The sequence below is a fragment of the Colius striatus genome, chromosome 13 (genome assembly GCF_028858725.1).
Source record: "Colius striatus isolate bColStr4 chromosome 13, bColStr4.1.hap1, whole genome shotgun sequence".
Taxonomy (NCBI): domain Eukaryota; kingdom Metazoa; phylum Chordata; class Aves; order Coliiformes; family Coliidae; genus Colius; species Colius striatus.
The window spans coordinates 10,052,867-10,070,732 of NC_084771.1; the positions used below are offsets into that span (position 1 = coordinate 10,052,867).

A 17,866-nucleotide genomic window follows, 5' to 3' on the forward strand; every position below is an offset into this window, starting at 1 on the left:
CTTGACAATTTCTAGCAATGACCTGTAGCACGCTGACTTGCATCCAACCTCTACAGAACACTGTACCAGTGTGGAATAACTGGAGTACTGAGACTTGTGTACATGCTCTGTACTTGGTCTAAGCAAGTATAGAAACAGAGATAAGAAGACAATCCTCTTAGGACACTGCACAGTTCTGATATGCTCTCTGTTCCTATGCTACAGAAGGTGATGAAATTGACAACCCAAACAGTAGTTCAGAAGTCTTGAGAAAATCTGTTAAAACTTGCCAATTTGAAGTCACTTCAAAGGGAAGCTGTGGTTATGTTTTATAAGCTCAAAGCTGCATTAAAGCGTCATTTATTCATTTACCATTTTCTTTCCTCAATCGGGAAATAAATTTCTTGGGTGGGATGACCCCCACCTTCTTCTTTTGCGTAGCAATACTGTTGAAGAGATCAGAGAGGCATGTCAGGAGGCTTTCCTTCTTTCGAGGCTGCACTTTGTATGCCAAAACTTTTTCCCGAAATGGACGACAAAAATAAAGTGCCTGTAAGACTGAGTTGCAGTAGCAGGTATTGCCGAACTGGTTAAAACAGAACAAAAGGAAAACAAACAGTTTCATATTAGGTCTGTTAAAAAACAGTAGTTAACAGAAAGAGGTTACTCATTAAGAATGTCACATCCTGAAAATGGAAATGCTGTCTGGCAGGGGAAATACGAGTAGGCACGGCGTTAAAGAGTCATCCTTGTATCATCACAGCTGGTAACAGCAAGAAAAGAAAGACAGAGGTCACAGGGATACTGGGCACAAAAAAAAAGTGTAGGAAATCAACAAAAATCTAGTTTAGGGCTCATCACAAAGTCAAAACTGCTGGAGACACAGCATGCTCTATTCCTCATAGGAGATGCTGCTTACAGGGACGTGGAGGACTGTCAATGACACCAGGGAACAAAGGGATGAGAGAACAGAAAAAGGAAGAGACAGTATCTGTCATCATCACTGCATCTCAACTGCATTACAGTAACAAGAGTTCAGTGCATGAACTCCTATGTTAGATGTGCCTGAATCAGATAACATAAAGCACTTGCAGAGACAGTTAACAAGGTACATGTTAAATATTTCCTGTTTATAATGAAATATTAGGAGAAGTACACAACGCAGGCAGATTCAAAGAGCAGCTGTTTTACATCTGCCATATCTGGAGGCAGTGCCATTTCAGGGAAAGGAGGACAGTGATAACAACTTCCAGAGGCAGTGCTCCACATTGCTCAACGAGGAGAAACACTGGGACTGCTGAGATACTAAACACATCATCCATGGGAAACACATCGTGGGGGTTTTTGAGTTGTTTCTTTGCAATTTACCATGCAATCATACAATATAATGCTGTTGCTTCAAAAAAGTGAAGCACATTCAGGCTTTGCCAGTCCCCAGATATTCTGGTAATGAGATTCTGCATCTCAAGAGCATTGAGGGCAAAATATTTTAAAGAAACAAAGCGAGCACACAAATCTGACTACAGAACACAGACCATTTTGTTAAGTGGCACTCAGAGAACATGGCCACTACTGTTCACCAAAATTTGGTGTGATTACTGTAGCAGAATGATTTCAACTTAATAAGCAGTCTGCCAACTGAAACAGAAAATTAAGAGTTTAACTCATCCAGCTAAAAAGGTTACAGCATTATGGTTACATTAATTTATACTCTATGCAAATGGTGGGGAACAACACTTAAAAATTTATTCACATGAGGAAAACAAATATACAAGCTGAACAAACATGATCCTTGGGATTGACTCTAACTCATATGCTTCTTAGTGACCTAAGAAAACAAATAAACATCTATATTTGCATACAAGACAGAACAGGCAAGAGAAGTACCAACAATCTGATTAAACATTATTGTTATCAGATGAGGTATCCCATATATTTGTCTGTAATAGTCCCAAAAAGCTAGAAAGAAGAAACAGAAGAAATGAGAAGTTAACCGTCTTTAAAACAAAAATGGAAGGTCATTGTGCATCTTGAGGCAAAAAAAGAAAAGCTTACAAAGCAAGTAGTTAATGAGACTTCAGGATTTCATGCAGGAATCACATCTAAAAGCACAAAGCCAACTGGTTATACATGTCTGCCTTTGATGCTACCCACACAGAGAAATTATTGGAACCAAACTAAAGGGAGGAGATAAAGGAGTTAAAGAATCAAAATTCCACCCAACTAGCTTTAAAAATCCCTGACAGTAAGATGTGAGATGCTTTGCAGTAGTCAAAGTGATAAGGTGAACAGTTCACTTTATGGCATGCTTTAGGTTTTGGAAATGTCCTTCTAAGTAGCATTTCAACTCTCTTTGTTTGCTCCCACCTTCACATAAAGTAACGTGGAAGAACTTTTATTCCTGAAGCCAGTATCCAGCATGTTGGCACTTTAGCTCTTTTGCTGCATTCCAAGTACTTCAGTAAAAGACCATGTGATGCATTTTATTTCAGCAATTCTGACTTTTTTTCATGTTAGAACAAAATCTTTGTAACTTTGAGCAATTCAGGGCCTTGGGAAACTTCTTAATATCTCCATTATTCATTTGCACTTCTCTGTATTAGAGAAAGCTCTCCACAAATACACAGTATCACACAGCAGCATCACACTTTCAAACTGCAATAGGTTTGTGTTTACAGGTACAAAGCAAATCAGATCTTTCCAGTCATGACCTTAACTTTGCTAGAAATTATGCCTGAAAATGAGAAGGCTCTAACCATTTGGTGGCAGCTCTCAGTGGGCTGATCAATACTTCCAGACCTAGAGCTACATGAACAAATCAAACACACAATAGTTTGTAAAGCCTAATGTGACCTAAAACAGAAATAAAAAATGTGCCTATGTTTTAAAATACTTTGTCATGGTTTCTCTGGTATAGATATTTGAAATAGATACTCATAACTTTTCCTTAAACTGACTGTATTTTGAGTTTACATTACCTAACTGCATAAGAACTTGTAACATCTTACACTCTCACCATAAAAACAAAGTTTGAAGGCTTATTTTAAGACACAAGTTTCTTCACATGAAAAACCAAGCTGAAATTCTGGAACGAAAACATTGTTCCATCCCTCTTGCACTTCTGCTTCAACATTACACGTCATCTATTTTAATAGGCTGTTGGAAGGAGCAGTCAGACCCTTCTCCCATATACTCTGCAGCAGCTTTAGCAGTGGTTGAGCTCCAGGCAAGCTGATACAGTTCACTGGTACAAAGAGAAAACAACTATTGAAAAAATAAAGAAAGAATCTATAGTCCATGGGTTCAACACCTGATGCTATTTGCAGTGCAAAAACACATTTACTAGTAGGGAGCTGAAGCTGTCCAACTGCCCTCAAAGTGCTCCAATTAACCTCAAACCATGAAAGAACCAGAAATAACTTAGGACAAAGCTCTGCAGAACAACAGCACAAGGATGATGATCCTAAAGAAACGGGTTGCAAGGAATAAAGCACAAAAGCATTAGTCATATTTTGTGCTTCAAACCAGAGCCTGGATGTGGTTATAATCATTCTGGTTATTTTTAGAATGCTATTTTTCCTCTTCATGCTATTCATTGCTGTGCTATTTATGTTCCCATTGGAGATGCCTTCCATTTTTCTCATTATGGTGCCAACCTCAGCAGCTTTGGAATGGCCATTAACACCATACTTATGGAATAGAATGCAATGTGTGGAGAGAGTTTGGTGTCTGACAACACAAACTGCTAGAAACCCACACAGAAGTAAATTAAATGAGTTTTGTAATGAGCTCCAACAACACACTTTAGCAGCTATGTTAACCTTTGGTGTGTTAAGAGAAAATCTCTCAGTTTGCAATGAAATGTACCTACATGACCAGCAAACAGAAGTACACTTAAGTTTCCAGTTAGTTTTGCCAAAACTGCGTTTTCACATCCTAAGTAAGACACCACAGAACCACTGTTTCCATCAACTAACTTCCTATATCAATTGGTAAAAGGTGTCACAGGTGCAAGAGATGCCTTTCTCCTACTGGCAAACTCAACATCAGTGCTTTCTCTCCACAGTTAATTTAGGCAGACAACTCTTACTGCCCAACAGGTCCCAGTCAAGTCAGATCTATACAAACTGACAGACAAAAACCATCTTTTTAGAAGGATTCACTGTCACACAAGGCTGTCAAAAACAAACCCAAAACCCCCAACCAAAACCAAATAGTATTACTACTACATATAAGAAACTTATCAAGTCAATGTCATGCATCTCCTGGCTATGCCTCACGTAGAAAAGCTTCTGCTAATCCCAGGTAATATCTTTTCATGTAAAAGACTCAAAGCTCCCATACACTGCAGCACCAGTGTAAAATCACATCTCTCTTCCCTTCAAGAGCATATGAACAATGTAGACACTTTATTAATGTCCTTTCCACCTAAATATTAAAATCCTATACTTAGAAATGTACCTGAGTAGGAAGGTTTATCTTAAAGACTTTATTATAAACACACCTTTTTTTCCTGTATTTAAAGTTAAATGTCTGGGTTAACAACAAGGTGCAGCACCACGCTGCAGGATATGGTGTCTATGCAGAGTTCCACTTCAGTTACAAGTGCTGATAGAGAATCAATTCAAATTTAGGATATTAATTAAAAAACAGCATTTAAAAGCAAGAAAATTCACTTACATTGACCAAGCCAAAATAATGTTCATTCACAGGGAACTGCTCAGGACCAATCTCTTTCTCCAAAGCAGAGGCATTGGCGCCCTACAAAGAAACAACATGCTTATGTTAGAGGCAAAAAAAGCTTCCCAAAAAGATCCAGACAACTTCACACTACCCTAATAAAAACAAAGCAGCTAAGAAAATAAGTTGCCTTCATTGAAAATTAACATCTCTTGTTTGCTATGTTCTTCAAAATGAAATCAACATGATGCTTTATTATTAGAAAGGGTACCATGGTTTTGCTTCAAATCTCAACTTCATCAGCTGGAATTAAAGCTCACAGAATAGAGGGGTTGTATTTGAATGTACTTGAAAGTTAACAACACACAATTTGTTCTCACTTAAGACTTCAGGTTAGTCACAGTGACCCAGAAGCACCAGCTTCAATTTAGCCAAAGAATGCATTGTAAAAATAAAACTTATAACACACAGAGAACTTCTAAGCCTAGAGGACAGAATTCATACGTGTTACAAACCCCACCAGAGAAAACCCAACACCTTTTTGTGATGTGGACTACATAAAAGGTTTGATGTGGATGCATATTATTGGCATCTCACATAAAGAATTTTTGATAAACACCTTGCCTTCACTGACACTTTACCTTAGGAACACTGTGATTTTACAGCTTGATTCCTTGAAAGCACTATGGACAAGTGAAGGATGATCACAAAACCCAAAAAGAACAGAAAGAAGAGTTTTATCAAGCATTCCTCAAACTCACATCACCTCAAAGTGCTTTGTCTTTGCTATTTAAGGCCAAGGTATAAAGTTATAGTGCATTTTTATAGATCCTTGAATCTCCAGCAATATAATTAGGACAGAACTCATTATTTCAAATACAACTGAAAAAATACCACTACACACACACTTGGTCTTGCTTGTAAGAAGAAACAAGAACTAAAGCATTTCAACGTTTTAGTTTCAATTTTAACTTTGCCTACTTCAAATTCAAAGTGGTTTCTGCATCCCTTTCAATTTTTCCCCTTTCTTTAACCCACCAATACCTTTGAGCTGAATTCCACTTGGGATTTGGAATACCTTCCCCCATACCATTCAGTCTCGTTCTCTAATGTTTCTTGTTGATCCTCCAACAGTCCTTAGCTGCATCTGTGCTGTTAGCTAAGAAGTTATGATTGCTCAGTGCAGAATCCAAGCACTTTAGATTCTTGACTTCCATTTTAGATACCCAAATCCCTTCATCTATAACCTTCTGCAAACAGTAAACAGAAATCTTTCTGCACAGGCAAGTCATCTTTCAACACCTCAGAAAAGCACTAAACAAAAATTATAGTCCAGCCCAATCCTATTGAAGATAGTAATGTCTTTTTAATTGCTGAGCAAATATTTCAATCATTTCTCTTAGCATTCTGCTATTAATTAATATAAACCACAGGCAAGTAGAGACTCTTCCACCTAGATTGTCGTTAACAAAGAGATAACTAAAAAAATTCAAGGAGACAAGCAAGAAAACAAGAAGTAATTCAGTTTACCAAGAGGAATGGAGACTCTGTAGTTGGATCTCCCACATCAGATTTACAGTGAATTACATATAGTAAAAGAGAAAATGAGGAAGGCTCAAAATTGGTACTATAAAACCCACAGAAATATTCACTAGATGCTGACAGATTTACAAGCAAGACTTTGCAAGTAGCAATTACACTGACATTTTTTGAGGCATCAGTGCCAGTTCAAGCAGTTCCTCTCATTTATTTCGCTACATCCATTCCCTGCTTCCAAGAACCTCTTTCCCCTCCACTATGTCCCCTTCAAAAATCCAACTCAGATCTAGACATAAGGACAGCCATCTGCAAGGAAGAGCTGATACAGCTCTCTCCAAATGCTACTTCAGCTCTTCACTTACACTGTGCTGATCAACACTGACTTTGGGTAGGGGCATAACAGGAGATTATAACCCATGTGCTATGTAAATGTACAAGAAGAGGTGATGCTAGTTTTGAAAAACATGGGTCTTGCTGTAATGAAGCCTAATAAGCAGCTTTGTATTCAGACTGATAGCTGTTACACACATTTTTCTACCTCCACTAAAAGATTTTTCCATCTGGATAAATACTTCTGCCTCAGATCACAAATATTTTCTCATAAGATACAATACATCATCATTTTGGAAACACAGAAGTCACCTTTCTCATCTAGAAATGAAATCTAACTAAAGCATGAACATTTATAGCTGATTCTTTTGGGAATCAAGAGCGATGCATCTCTTCTGCGGCACCACAGACAAACTGTTCTGCATCTTGCAGTACTTCACACATCTAAACCCTTAGGAAAATGAATACTGTTTTCCTAAAGTATGACACACATTGTGGGAACAATAAAAAAATGACAAGAAAAGAATCCCTAATATATACCAATTGAGTTTGCTTGGCATACAAAAGCTAAGTAAATAATGTTCACCAAAATACAGCTCAACATAAAGCTTAGAGTTACAATTGACTTCTCATTGCTAGTGCAAGTTAAATAAATACACCTTTATAAAAGCCCCTGAAGTACATCCCTGAGACTTTTAGGAGGTCCAAGACAATGCCTGCAAGTGACTGCTCTGCTACTCCAGTTCAGCAAGAGAGGAGAAAACTTTCTGCACACAGCTCTGTGATCAGGAACAAAACACAAAGTTATACAGTCAATGAGGAAAACATGCCCATAGTTTAACTGAGTGGTAACACTGTTTTCCTTCCACAGTTACTCTCCCAGAGATGCCAATTTCACACTTCCATATTGATGGGGGAGGTGACAAGTTTCAGCAACTTGTATTCAGGATTTGTACTTTTCTGGAAATTGCTGTGACTTTAAATGTTGTCTCAAAGGCTGCTTCTCATGACCTTCCCTAATCTCTTCACATCCACACCAGCAAACCTAACTTTGAATCTAGACAGCGCGCAGGCTTAGCTCTGTGGGTCTGTGCAGTTCCAGCACTATGAGTCAAAGCTGCCTGGCCCATCTGCACCATCACCATTTTGGCAATTCAGAATAATAGAGACAGTTAACAACGGCCAAAATGACCCCAACAGACCAACAATAAATATTCTGTGTCATTGCTGCAGTCATTTTACTTCATGCATATTAGCTCATTAGAAAAGGACCTACCCAAGAACATTTGTGCTCACTGATTTCCATCAGAAAAGACAAAGAACATTCTTAAAAAAAAATATATACTGAATTTTAAAGTATCAAATAAAAGCACAGGAAACTGTTAACATGCAAGTTTTCCTCCACTTTTTTATATCAGCTCAGTGAGGGATGTAACACCAACATCAGATATATATGAGATATAGGTAAGACTGGGTAAATACTAGTTATACTCAATTAATCCTAACACCAAAAGGTCCCTAAAGTGTGTTTAGTTCAGTTTGGCATAGCAAAAAGGGATGGTAAAGTAAAAAGGGATGTGAAAAGACCAGTTTCAAAGACTCTTACATGAGGCAGGTGTCTAACCAAGTCATCACTGGTAAAGTGATCCCACAATACAGCTGAAATATTAACTGAATAGCCCATCAAAACCAGAATAAATATCTATCACGTCTTCCAACTTGTAAGGATAGAGTCCTTTTTGCTCAGTGGAGAAGTCTTACAGATTTGTTTCCAGTTCAATACACCACACAAGTGGAAAAAATAGCAGTGGACTTCTATTTCTTAGCCAAATTGCACTGCTAACTCATTGCATCACCAAAATGAGGTAAGAAAGCAGTATGCTTAGGCATTATGGTCTCTTGTAAGCTCTACAAGCAGTTTGTGACTATTCCTGCAAATAAAATGAGTTATTTTGCCTGGTCTAGATTTAACTGACTTCAGAAACTGGAAATGTATCAATGGTTTCCAAGGGCTTACATTTTCCTACATCTTTAAATTTTACTCGAACTTTTAATTAGACAAATGGCTTATAGATTGTGTTCACTTTTCTGATAAGTATCATATGAAGAAGTTATTGTTAGAAGATGAAAAAAAGTTATTACATATGTCAGCAGCCTTCTTCTGAAAGCTATCAGTGAACAGAAGAAGTGCTGAGATCACTAATGCTCAGAACACAAACTGCTGAGAGAACTCCACATCTCCGGCATCCACACGGTTCATGTCTCCAGTTATAACTTTTTCCTTTTTTAGTAGCATGAAGTTCACTAAGTTTCAGTGAAATCCTGATCCTCTGCAGAACCTGGCTGAGAGTAAGTGGATTATTATTATTACAGTCTAACCAATGTCACCCATCAACATTTTTCATCATGAACTAACACTTTTACACTTTGAAGGAATTCACACTTCCACTTCCAGCATCTACTTTTTGCTGCTATGAAGGTAACTTTGCAGACCTGGGTATTGTTATAAAAGCAATGTTGTATTATCTTCATGAGCATACAAGCAGCCCTCAGGAGCATGAAGCAGCTGCTGCTATAGCTTCAGTAAGAACAGGATCAAAATTAGCACAACATTGGGTCAGTATCCTTGCTGCTATTCAGAGCTCTTGTCAAAAATAATGAGGTCACTGCTGTACTGCAGCTTGAGCAAAGAGCGAGCACAGGGGTACTGAGGCTACGAAACAAGAGGAAAAAAACCCTACAAAGCAGCCAAAGGGAAAGGGCTCCATGTGGAAAGATCCCACTGTCCTCTTTGAAATGGATTTGGTGAGGGGAAGCAGAGTAGTTTATGGCATTTACCGTTGCTAAGCTGCAATTCCATCAAGGATTAAGTCAGCACGCGAGGAGGGCTCAGGCAGCTGTCCTGCACGTTTTGGAGGGTGCTGGTTTCACATCTGCTTTGACTGACTGGTGGAGTGTCTCACATTATCACAATCCACTAGCTATTAGCAACTGGGTGCATGTTCTAAACTGTAGAGGTGGATGTATGACACATTTATGGAAAGGCTGGAAGAGAGAAAGAAGTACAGTAAGAAAACAAGAAGAGCTTAAGGTAAAAGAAGAGGGACAGTAAGTAAAGATACAAAACAGTGCAACCACTGAAACAGTCATTAGAGGTGGCTAAAGTGCAAGCAGCATTTCTGACATGCTCTAATTATAGTGGGTTTGAAATTAAGCAGGAAAATCCATGTAACAGCAGACTGCCAATGGATTCATAACCATTCTGGAACAGCCTATTTGTAGCTCAACATCATGAGACAAAATACTACACATTTTCTCGTTTCTCAGAAGAACATGGAAATTTTAGACACCCCAACAGACTCTACTCTTGTCCAACAAATGCTAACAAGGATGAAGCAGTAAAAGCATAAGAGAATGAAGTAACTGCAACCGCGAAGCCCTTCTCATCTTTTCAAAATACACCAACCACAAGCTTGCAATTTGTTTCTTTATTTAATACTAATGATCCTGACAAAAATCTACAAGAAGTGCTTATTCTGGGGCACTCCATCATTTCAGATGCTCCCTTTACAGTTCATTTGTAGACAGCAGGAGATTTTCAGAAGAGAAAATTTGGATGTGTATCTATTACTGCTCCCAAAGGTCCAGAAAAATTCCTGTCTGCACATTGTGTATTTAAACTGTAGTTTTCTATGCTTGCCTATACACTTCAGCTGCTTTAGTCCTTTAGTCTTTAACCCTATCTAATATACACAAGGCTAACCTCATCACCAAATTAGCTTTAACAAGCTAGAGAGAATCAGTCAATTTAGAAACATTACATGCTTTTTACACGAGCCTTTCATCCTGCTCCCATTGCATTTCACATCATTCAGTTCAAATGAAGTAATTAAAGCATTGGAACTTGGGGTATCCCTAAATTTGTATGCTGCATGTACACTCCGAAACTGTGTAGCACAGCCAGTGCTAACAGCCTGTTGAAATCAAAATCCTTTATGATATAGTAGCTTGGGCTCAGCTCTTTAGTCAGTCGTGGAGAACAGGAGAGGTGCCTGAGGACTGGAGGAAAGCAAATGTCACTCCAGTCTTCAAAAAGGGCAAGGAAGGAGGAGCCAGGTGACAACAGACTGGTCAGCCTCACCTCCATACCTGGAAGGGTGATGGAACAACTTATCCTGGGGGCTGTCTCCAGGCATTTAAAGGATGAGAGGGTCATTAGGAGCAGTTAATATGGTTTTACCAAAGGGAAGTCATGTTTGACCAACCCGAGAGCCTTTTATGAAGATGTAACCAGGTGGATAGATGTGTGGGGTGACCTCATTAATGTTTACAAATACGTAAAGGGTGTCAGGAGGATGCAGCCAGGCTGTTCACAATGATGTCCAATGATAGGACAAGGAGCAACAGGTACAAGGTGGAACAGAAGAAACATAAGGTAAAACTTCTTCCCTGTTGAGGTGAGGGAGCTGCCCAGATGGGCTGTAGAGGCTCCTTCTCCAGAGACATTCAGACTCAGCTGGATCAGTTCCTGTGTGACCTACTCTAGGTGGTGCTGCTCTGGCAATGGGGTTGCACTGGATGAGCTTTCCAGGTCCCTTCCAACCCTTAAGATTCTGTGATTCTTCTGAACAAAGCAGAGTTGTTTAAGATTCAACATTTGAAAAAAAAAAAGCAGGTGAGCAACTTGTGCAGAAAGGCTCCAAGGGACACCATCATACAACCCTCAACATTGGAAAAACTGGTTAAATATACTGCATGTCCAAAGAGCGACTTTTAAAGACTGACCCACCAAAGCAAAACCCAAAATAATAAAAGGGGAAAAAAAACACAAAATAAGTAGGCCAAGACAGAGCTACTTACAATCTTTCAGAGAACAAATGTGAATGAGATGATGAATTTCAGAAAATCTGCTTGTGCTTACTTTGCTGTATTAGTTCCAGCTTCAGGACTACTATAATCACCATGAGGGGGAGGGCAGAAAGGAGCAAAACTGGAGTTGTATTTCTGGAAGTTGACAGAACATACTGTCATGATTTTCTAAACACAGAATTATATGTTGCTTCCCCCATCTTTTAAAACCCCTTGGTTGTGTGGCACTGAAGGCAGATAAAAAGAGCTGTCAGCTCAGCCATCGCTCCCTATGATTTAGGTTTGAAATTATCCCTTTTTGTGCATCCAGGAAGGCTGCCATTCTAGGCATAACAAATTATGCTAAATTGAACTTTGGATTCCATCTCTTGGCTTGCTTATGCAGGCAAAACAAACTGATAACCTCAAAAAGAGCAGGTATAACATTGTCACACACTTCCCAAGACTCCATGCTTCTCAACACTACAGAACCCTCTCAGGCTGCACAGTCATTCAGTGCACACAGGAGAGGCTGGCTCTGCCCACTCTGCAATAGAGAGTAAACCTCACACAACACTCTGGCCACTGCCAGTACCGTGGAGGCCACAGTGAGATTAGAAAATGCTGTATTTCAAAGTAAGCTTGCTACCATGACATGTTTAAAACCTGAAGTCTTAAGAGTGTTTTAAAATAAATAAACACAGAATGCTTTGTAAACTTTCACATGAATGTTTATTCAATCAGGAGCTGGTCTTGCAAGGATCTCACAAAGGTAAAGCAAGCCATATACACTCGTAAACTCTGTAATTTTATGCTCTTTAAAAAGTTGATAGTAAAACTAAGCTCCAGTGAAAAGAACAGATGGAAAGGATGCTGGATTAAGGGTAGGATGGACAGAAACTACTGCTTACAGTTCTGATCTTTATAACTGCTGTAAGAAACCCACTTCCCCTTTCTTAGCCACTGTCTCTGAGGTTGCCAAAGTGCTCACAGCTAGTTCATCCACCTGGAAAGAGCTCAGCAAGATTTCTCCTCACCTTGGGTTTCTCTCAGGTGACCTAGTAACACACATAAGAGTAGATGTCTTGCTAGTACAGCAGTCAGATATTTTGGAGTTTTTTGGCCCTCTAAAAGAACAAACAGATCTACAGACACTCAAGGCCCAGTGCTTATGGGTATTGTTCCTCTGTGAGTTGGTAATAAGATTTTCTCATGACCTTCACACACCAAACAGTGGAGAAACAATACTGCAAAAAGCAAGGAAGCGGATGCTGACGAAAGCAAAACATAACACTGTGGATTTATGAACAGGTTGTAAGTTCAGGTGTTACACATGTACAGGTTAAAAAGGCACAGAGGTATGACAGGAAAATTCAGACACAAACTGTATAGCAGCCTCTCATGTGTAGAGGAGAGGCTACGTCTCGTGCATGGAGTTATGAAGTGGATAAATCACAGAATGGTTTGGGTTGGAAGGACCCTTTAAAGGTCAGCCAGTCCAACCCCCTTGCAATGAACAAGGACACCTTCCACTAGATCAGGCTGTGCAGAGCCCCATCCAATCTGGCCTCTACTGTTTCCAGGAACGGGGCATCTACCACCTCTCTGAGCAACCTGTGAAACCTGTTTCAGTATCCTCATTGTAAAAAAAATTCTTCCTTAGATGTAGTTTAAATCTACTTTGTTTTAGTTTAAAACCATTACCCCTTGCTCTACTGCAACAAGCCCTCCTTAAAACTTTGTCCCTATCTTTCTCATAATCCCCCTTTAAGTATTCACTAGGAATGGAGCTGAAAACACAAAATATGACATAAAAACCAAAACAACCTACTTTATTTTGGCAACAAGGCTAGGAACCTCCCAAACCAACACCTGCAAGAGCATTTACTGAAAGCCATTTATTTTAATAGGAACAAGATACCAAGTGATGTGCACAGAAACATTGATTAATTCAATGTATTTAAAGTATTTACTTTAAATCTTCATTTTCTACCCATCACACAGCAGAGTACAAACAGTATGTGGAAAAACCTTGCACAACAGTGACCTACTAACTGGTTTGCACAGGGTTACACATTTCCCCCTTCTCTCCCCAATCAGCCCACAAACCAAAGCAGGTTATTCTCCAGCTGGGTTTTAAATGCAAATATTAATATTTGTTTCCTTCAGCTTAACAAGTCAATCAAGAAGCAGAGCACTGTTGGAAACAGAAGTCTGCTTAGCTAGCTCTACTCTTATCCTCCCTTCTTTCCACTTCCTCAGTGATACCTTCCCAGCTATAAGGGCTATTTCTCTGATAAAACTAAAACAAAGTTCTACCAATATAGGTGAAACAGTAGTAAAGCAGACACTACACATCAGTGACACAAAAGCCTTGCTTGAGCTGAGCAGTGTAAACCATTCAGGTGGTAAATGGAAATGTATTACTTACAGATGATTCAGTCATCTCTTCTCTAGCATTGAAGTTAATAATGATATCCATGCTGTACTGAGTCAAGAGTAGAGGAAGACTACCACTGACTTGTACACTGGATTTGAGCTCTTCAGGCATGTCTTACTGGCTTAGCAAACAATCAGTCCTAAATCTAAGGGAAGTGTCCCTAACTATCTTACCAAGAAACACCGATATGTCTCATAACAGTTTACTATTCACTTCTCACAAAATGTAGCTATCAGAGAGGAAAGAGACCAGATCTGTGCTTCCCACCTTGCTCCATTCTAGTATTCTGTTTTGCTTCTACAACAAGAAGTTGTCAGTGCAACCCACCTGTCCCTGTACTCCTGACTCAACAACTCTGTTCCTCAGCTGAATGTGTTGGTGCCTGGAGGGCAGCAGGCATATTCTGGGTGAGATGATGCCATCAGACCCATGGAAATGCAGTCTCTGTTGCTCCCTCTCCTCAGTTATGACAGAGGACTAGTGGCTGTCCAGGGACACACATGTGCCACAGAACTACAAATACACCCCTTCTAAATATTTTTGAAACAGAAGCTATACATTTTTTCATGAAGGGTAACAAAATGCCTCAATAGCCCTTTCTATTTCACTTTCCTTGATAATTCTGCAGTTGCTTGCAAAAAGAAAACAAAACCTCCTAGAGTCCACAGTTAAGATAAGGGCTAGGAAATAAAATGAAGTCAAAGGGACACAGCAGAGACCCAGAGCTGTAGTTGGTAGTTCTTGGCTGTGTCCTGTCATGCAGTGTCAGCAACCTTACCAAGCAATGAATCATATGCAAATGAACAAGTATTTTCCAAGAGTTTCCAATCTTCTCAGAGCAATAGTTGCCACATGAACATTATGCAATCACTCAAAAGGGGATGGTGCTCACATCAAGGAAATGCAATGATCATGAGGCACAGGAGACATGACCCACAGTACAAAAACATGGATGTTATTTTAGGGAGGGGGATATGATTAAAGTTATCACTACATGACTGCCTGCTATCTGCAATCAGGTATTGCATTTAACTTTTAGAGTGATATTGCAGAGGAGTGGAGTGTCTGAGAGGGAAAGTCAGAAACACCCAGCCCTGTGAGGCTGACTGACTGAAGGTCTGAGGATGTCACAAATCTGTGTCTCAGTTTTCCAGACTAGAAGTGCTGGTAAAAACTGCATATTTTACTAAAAAGATATCATGTACTATACAATCACTACAGAGTAGCATAATCCTGAAGAAAGTAGTTTCTCAAAAGGACTTTGTTAAGGTAATTAATTTTTTTTACAAAGAAGGCTTAGGTTTTTCACCTTTGCATGATCACAATTCAAACAGTACTTTTACTTACTGGACATTAATCAAAGTAAATGCAAATTAACTGAGTCCATTTTAAAATATAGCACCCAGACTTTAATTTTCCTGGGCTAGCTGAAGAAATAAAAACCAAACAAGTGAAATTAACAGTAAGTTTAGCCAAGCTACACACCACCTAAACCACTGATGCTGAAATATCCCATAGCATTTGATTAAACAGCTATAGAAAAACATCTGGAAGCAAGTTTTGTACAACTATTTAGTGCTAGCAGAGAAATCAAACATCAAGTTCTCCACTTGAACAAGACAGTAAAGAGAATCTGCTTCCCCAAAGCTGTAAAAAGTCTCCTCTTGAAAAACGCCACAATACTTCAGAAGGGACAGCAGTAGGTTAGGAGTATTTGCTTAGCTTTCTTTTATCATCCCAACCAAAATCAAGGTCAGTACAGGGGCAAAAATGAATCCAAGATCGAGTCTATGTAGTCAAAGTCTCTAAACCAAATCACAAACACTGGGATGGTCATGTTCAGGTTTGGCAGCATGCTCATAGGAAAATGCATTGCCTTACAATTACCCTCTTAATCTGAGGCTCAGTCAGCTGATCTCAGGAATGTATCCAAAATATTACATGAGATTGGGTCAATCACCTCTGGGGTGTAGAACTCCACAACAAAGTCATGATTCAGCCACCTCCCAAGACCTTAATTTCACCTGTGTTTGGGACAGGCAATTAAAAACACAAGTTGTGTTGAGATTAAGTATGAAGGTCTGGGAAGTTTTCTGCAGTATCTAAAACTTTAAGATCAGGTGGCCATTGCCACACATGTAGAAGCCAAAAAAAACATCTCTCTTGTTAAGAGTATTACTGTGAAACTCCAAATGCTCAGCTTTGTACAGCACCGCTGTAGTGCAGTTCAACTGGAGCTCAAGGTAATCAAAACCAGTAGTCAGTATCTAGATGTAAAAGAAAAACTTCACTCTTTACATGTGAAGTCAGCCTCCTCAAGCTGGTCTGCAAGAGCCCCTTTGGATGCTGCAACCTACTCTCGAGTTTGCTGCTGTTTGAAATGAGACCTAAAGCTGAAGTTTGACCACTTGAAGCAATTACGAGGTAGGACTACGAAAACCAGAACTGAACACCCTCAGCCTGATTCCAAGCTGGATTTTGGCAATTCAGACCCCTGTGACAGTTGATCCAGACTGAACACCTTAGAGCAGGAATCTTTGTGAAAGATTTTGATGGCATATCATGAAGGAGATGCAATGTTTTGCTATGAGTCAGCTGTGTTTAAGCACTTGCTGGCCTCTAGTTACGCAGCAGTGTAACTTCATTAACAATTCTGCATAATCACGCAATTATCAGTCTCCTTGTTAGATTTTCATTGGCAATATGGGTGATACCCTGTTACGTGCATTCATGTGAAATGATTACAGAGCTTTTATAAACTAGTGTAACAACCTTTACATTGAGCCTTGTAATCACAACGAATTACCGTGAGCCGAGCCAGAAGAAGAATTCACGTTCAATAACTCCCTTAGTCTTTCTGTCTGGAAGAGAGCATCCACCTGCCCTGGGTAGATCTCTGCAAACAGGCCGGGGGTTGACACACCCACCAGCAGCGAGTTCTCCTTTCTGCAAAGGGCTCTGTGTTTCCCCAGACACCTTTCCCTCCCTAAACCCCCGGGATTTGGGCCTAATTACTTCAAACCCGTCAAAGCAGTGGCGCCCGGCCGGCAGGCTGGCACTCCCCTCTCAGCCTGGCTCCCACTTCGCTTGCCCCTTCCCTGGCAGCGGTGTCCCCCCGAGGCCCCTTGCGAGGCCGCCCCGCTGCCGGCTCCCGGCGGTGCGGTCGCGGCGGGGTGCGGCCAGACACCTCCCCGCCCGGACAGGCGGCGGTGCCTCCCACGAACGCTGCATTTTGCATTACTCTAATTCCTCTGGCGCCCCGGCCGCGGCGGAGCCCTCGCCAGCCCCTCAGCGCGGGGCTGAGGCCGCTCCCGCCGCCGGGGGTGCCCCTCGCCGGCCGCCCCCACTGCTCCCTCCGGGCCCCCGCACGGCCGCGTCCGTGTGGTCGCGGCTCTCACCATGGTACAGATGGAGGCGAGTCTCCGGACAGTCATCAGTATGTCCATCGGCCCGCCGTGGCCCCGCGCCCCGCGGCCGCCCCCGCCGGCGCCATGTTGGGACGCAGCCGCCCAACTGACAGCGGCAGCCGGAGCCGCAGGTGGCGCCACCCTCAAACGGGGCCGGGCGGCGGCGATGCGGCGGCCAAAAGGCGCCGGCTGCGTCCCGCGCCGCGCCCGGGAGCGTTCCCACGCCTTTCCGACCCCCTCTCCGCAGCCTTCCTCCTCCAGCCCGAAACGTCGGATCCTGCGAAGCTCCCTCGCTGCAAGGGCCGGGAGGGCTTGTGTTGCAGGCACGGGCTCTCTCAGGGTCAGCGCAGGGCTGGGGAGTGGTTTTGCGCCAAGCCGTCCGTTGCTGTTCTGCACCTTTAGGAGAATGACCAAAAAGGGCTCCGTGGGAGCACAGGACTGGGAATGCCAGGGGTGTCCGTTGTAAACCAGGAATGCCAAGGGTGTCTGTTGTAAACCAGGAATGCCAAGGGTGTCCGTTGTAAACCCAGGAGGAAAAGGAATGAGAAACGTTGCTGAGTTGCCATATATAAGTGCTATATAGCACTTCATGTAGAGAACACTAATATTAGTAGCTGGAACACAAAAAGTTCCATTTCGACAT

The 17,866-nt window shown here is 41.1% G+C and overlaps 1 protein-coding gene across 2 annotated transcripts in view; it reads right to left on the minus strand.

Annotated features, from left to right (window-relative positions):
- The window catches only part of LOC104553848 (ubiquitin carboxyl-terminal hydrolase 12), a 30,204-nt gene extending 12,830 nt beyond the window's left edge, over positions 1 to 17,374 (minus strand). Inside the window, exons 1-3 of one of the 2 annotated variants that reach the window (XM_062006739.1) lie at positions 17,215 to 17,374; positions 4,660 to 4,740; positions 352 to 565 (exon numbers count right to left, since the gene is read on the minus strand). In XM_062006739.1, the coding sequence (XP_061862723.1) occupies positions 352 to 565; positions 4,660 to 4,740; positions 17,215 to 17,262 (343 nt within the window). In that variant the 5' untranslated portion in view covers positions 17,263 to 17,374. The remainder of the gene's footprint in view (positions 1 to 351; positions 566 to 4,659; positions 4,741 to 17,214) is intronic. The other variant, XM_062006740.1, reaches the window with a different exon arrangement.
- Between the last annotated feature and the right edge of the window lie 492 nt (positions 17,375 to 17,866).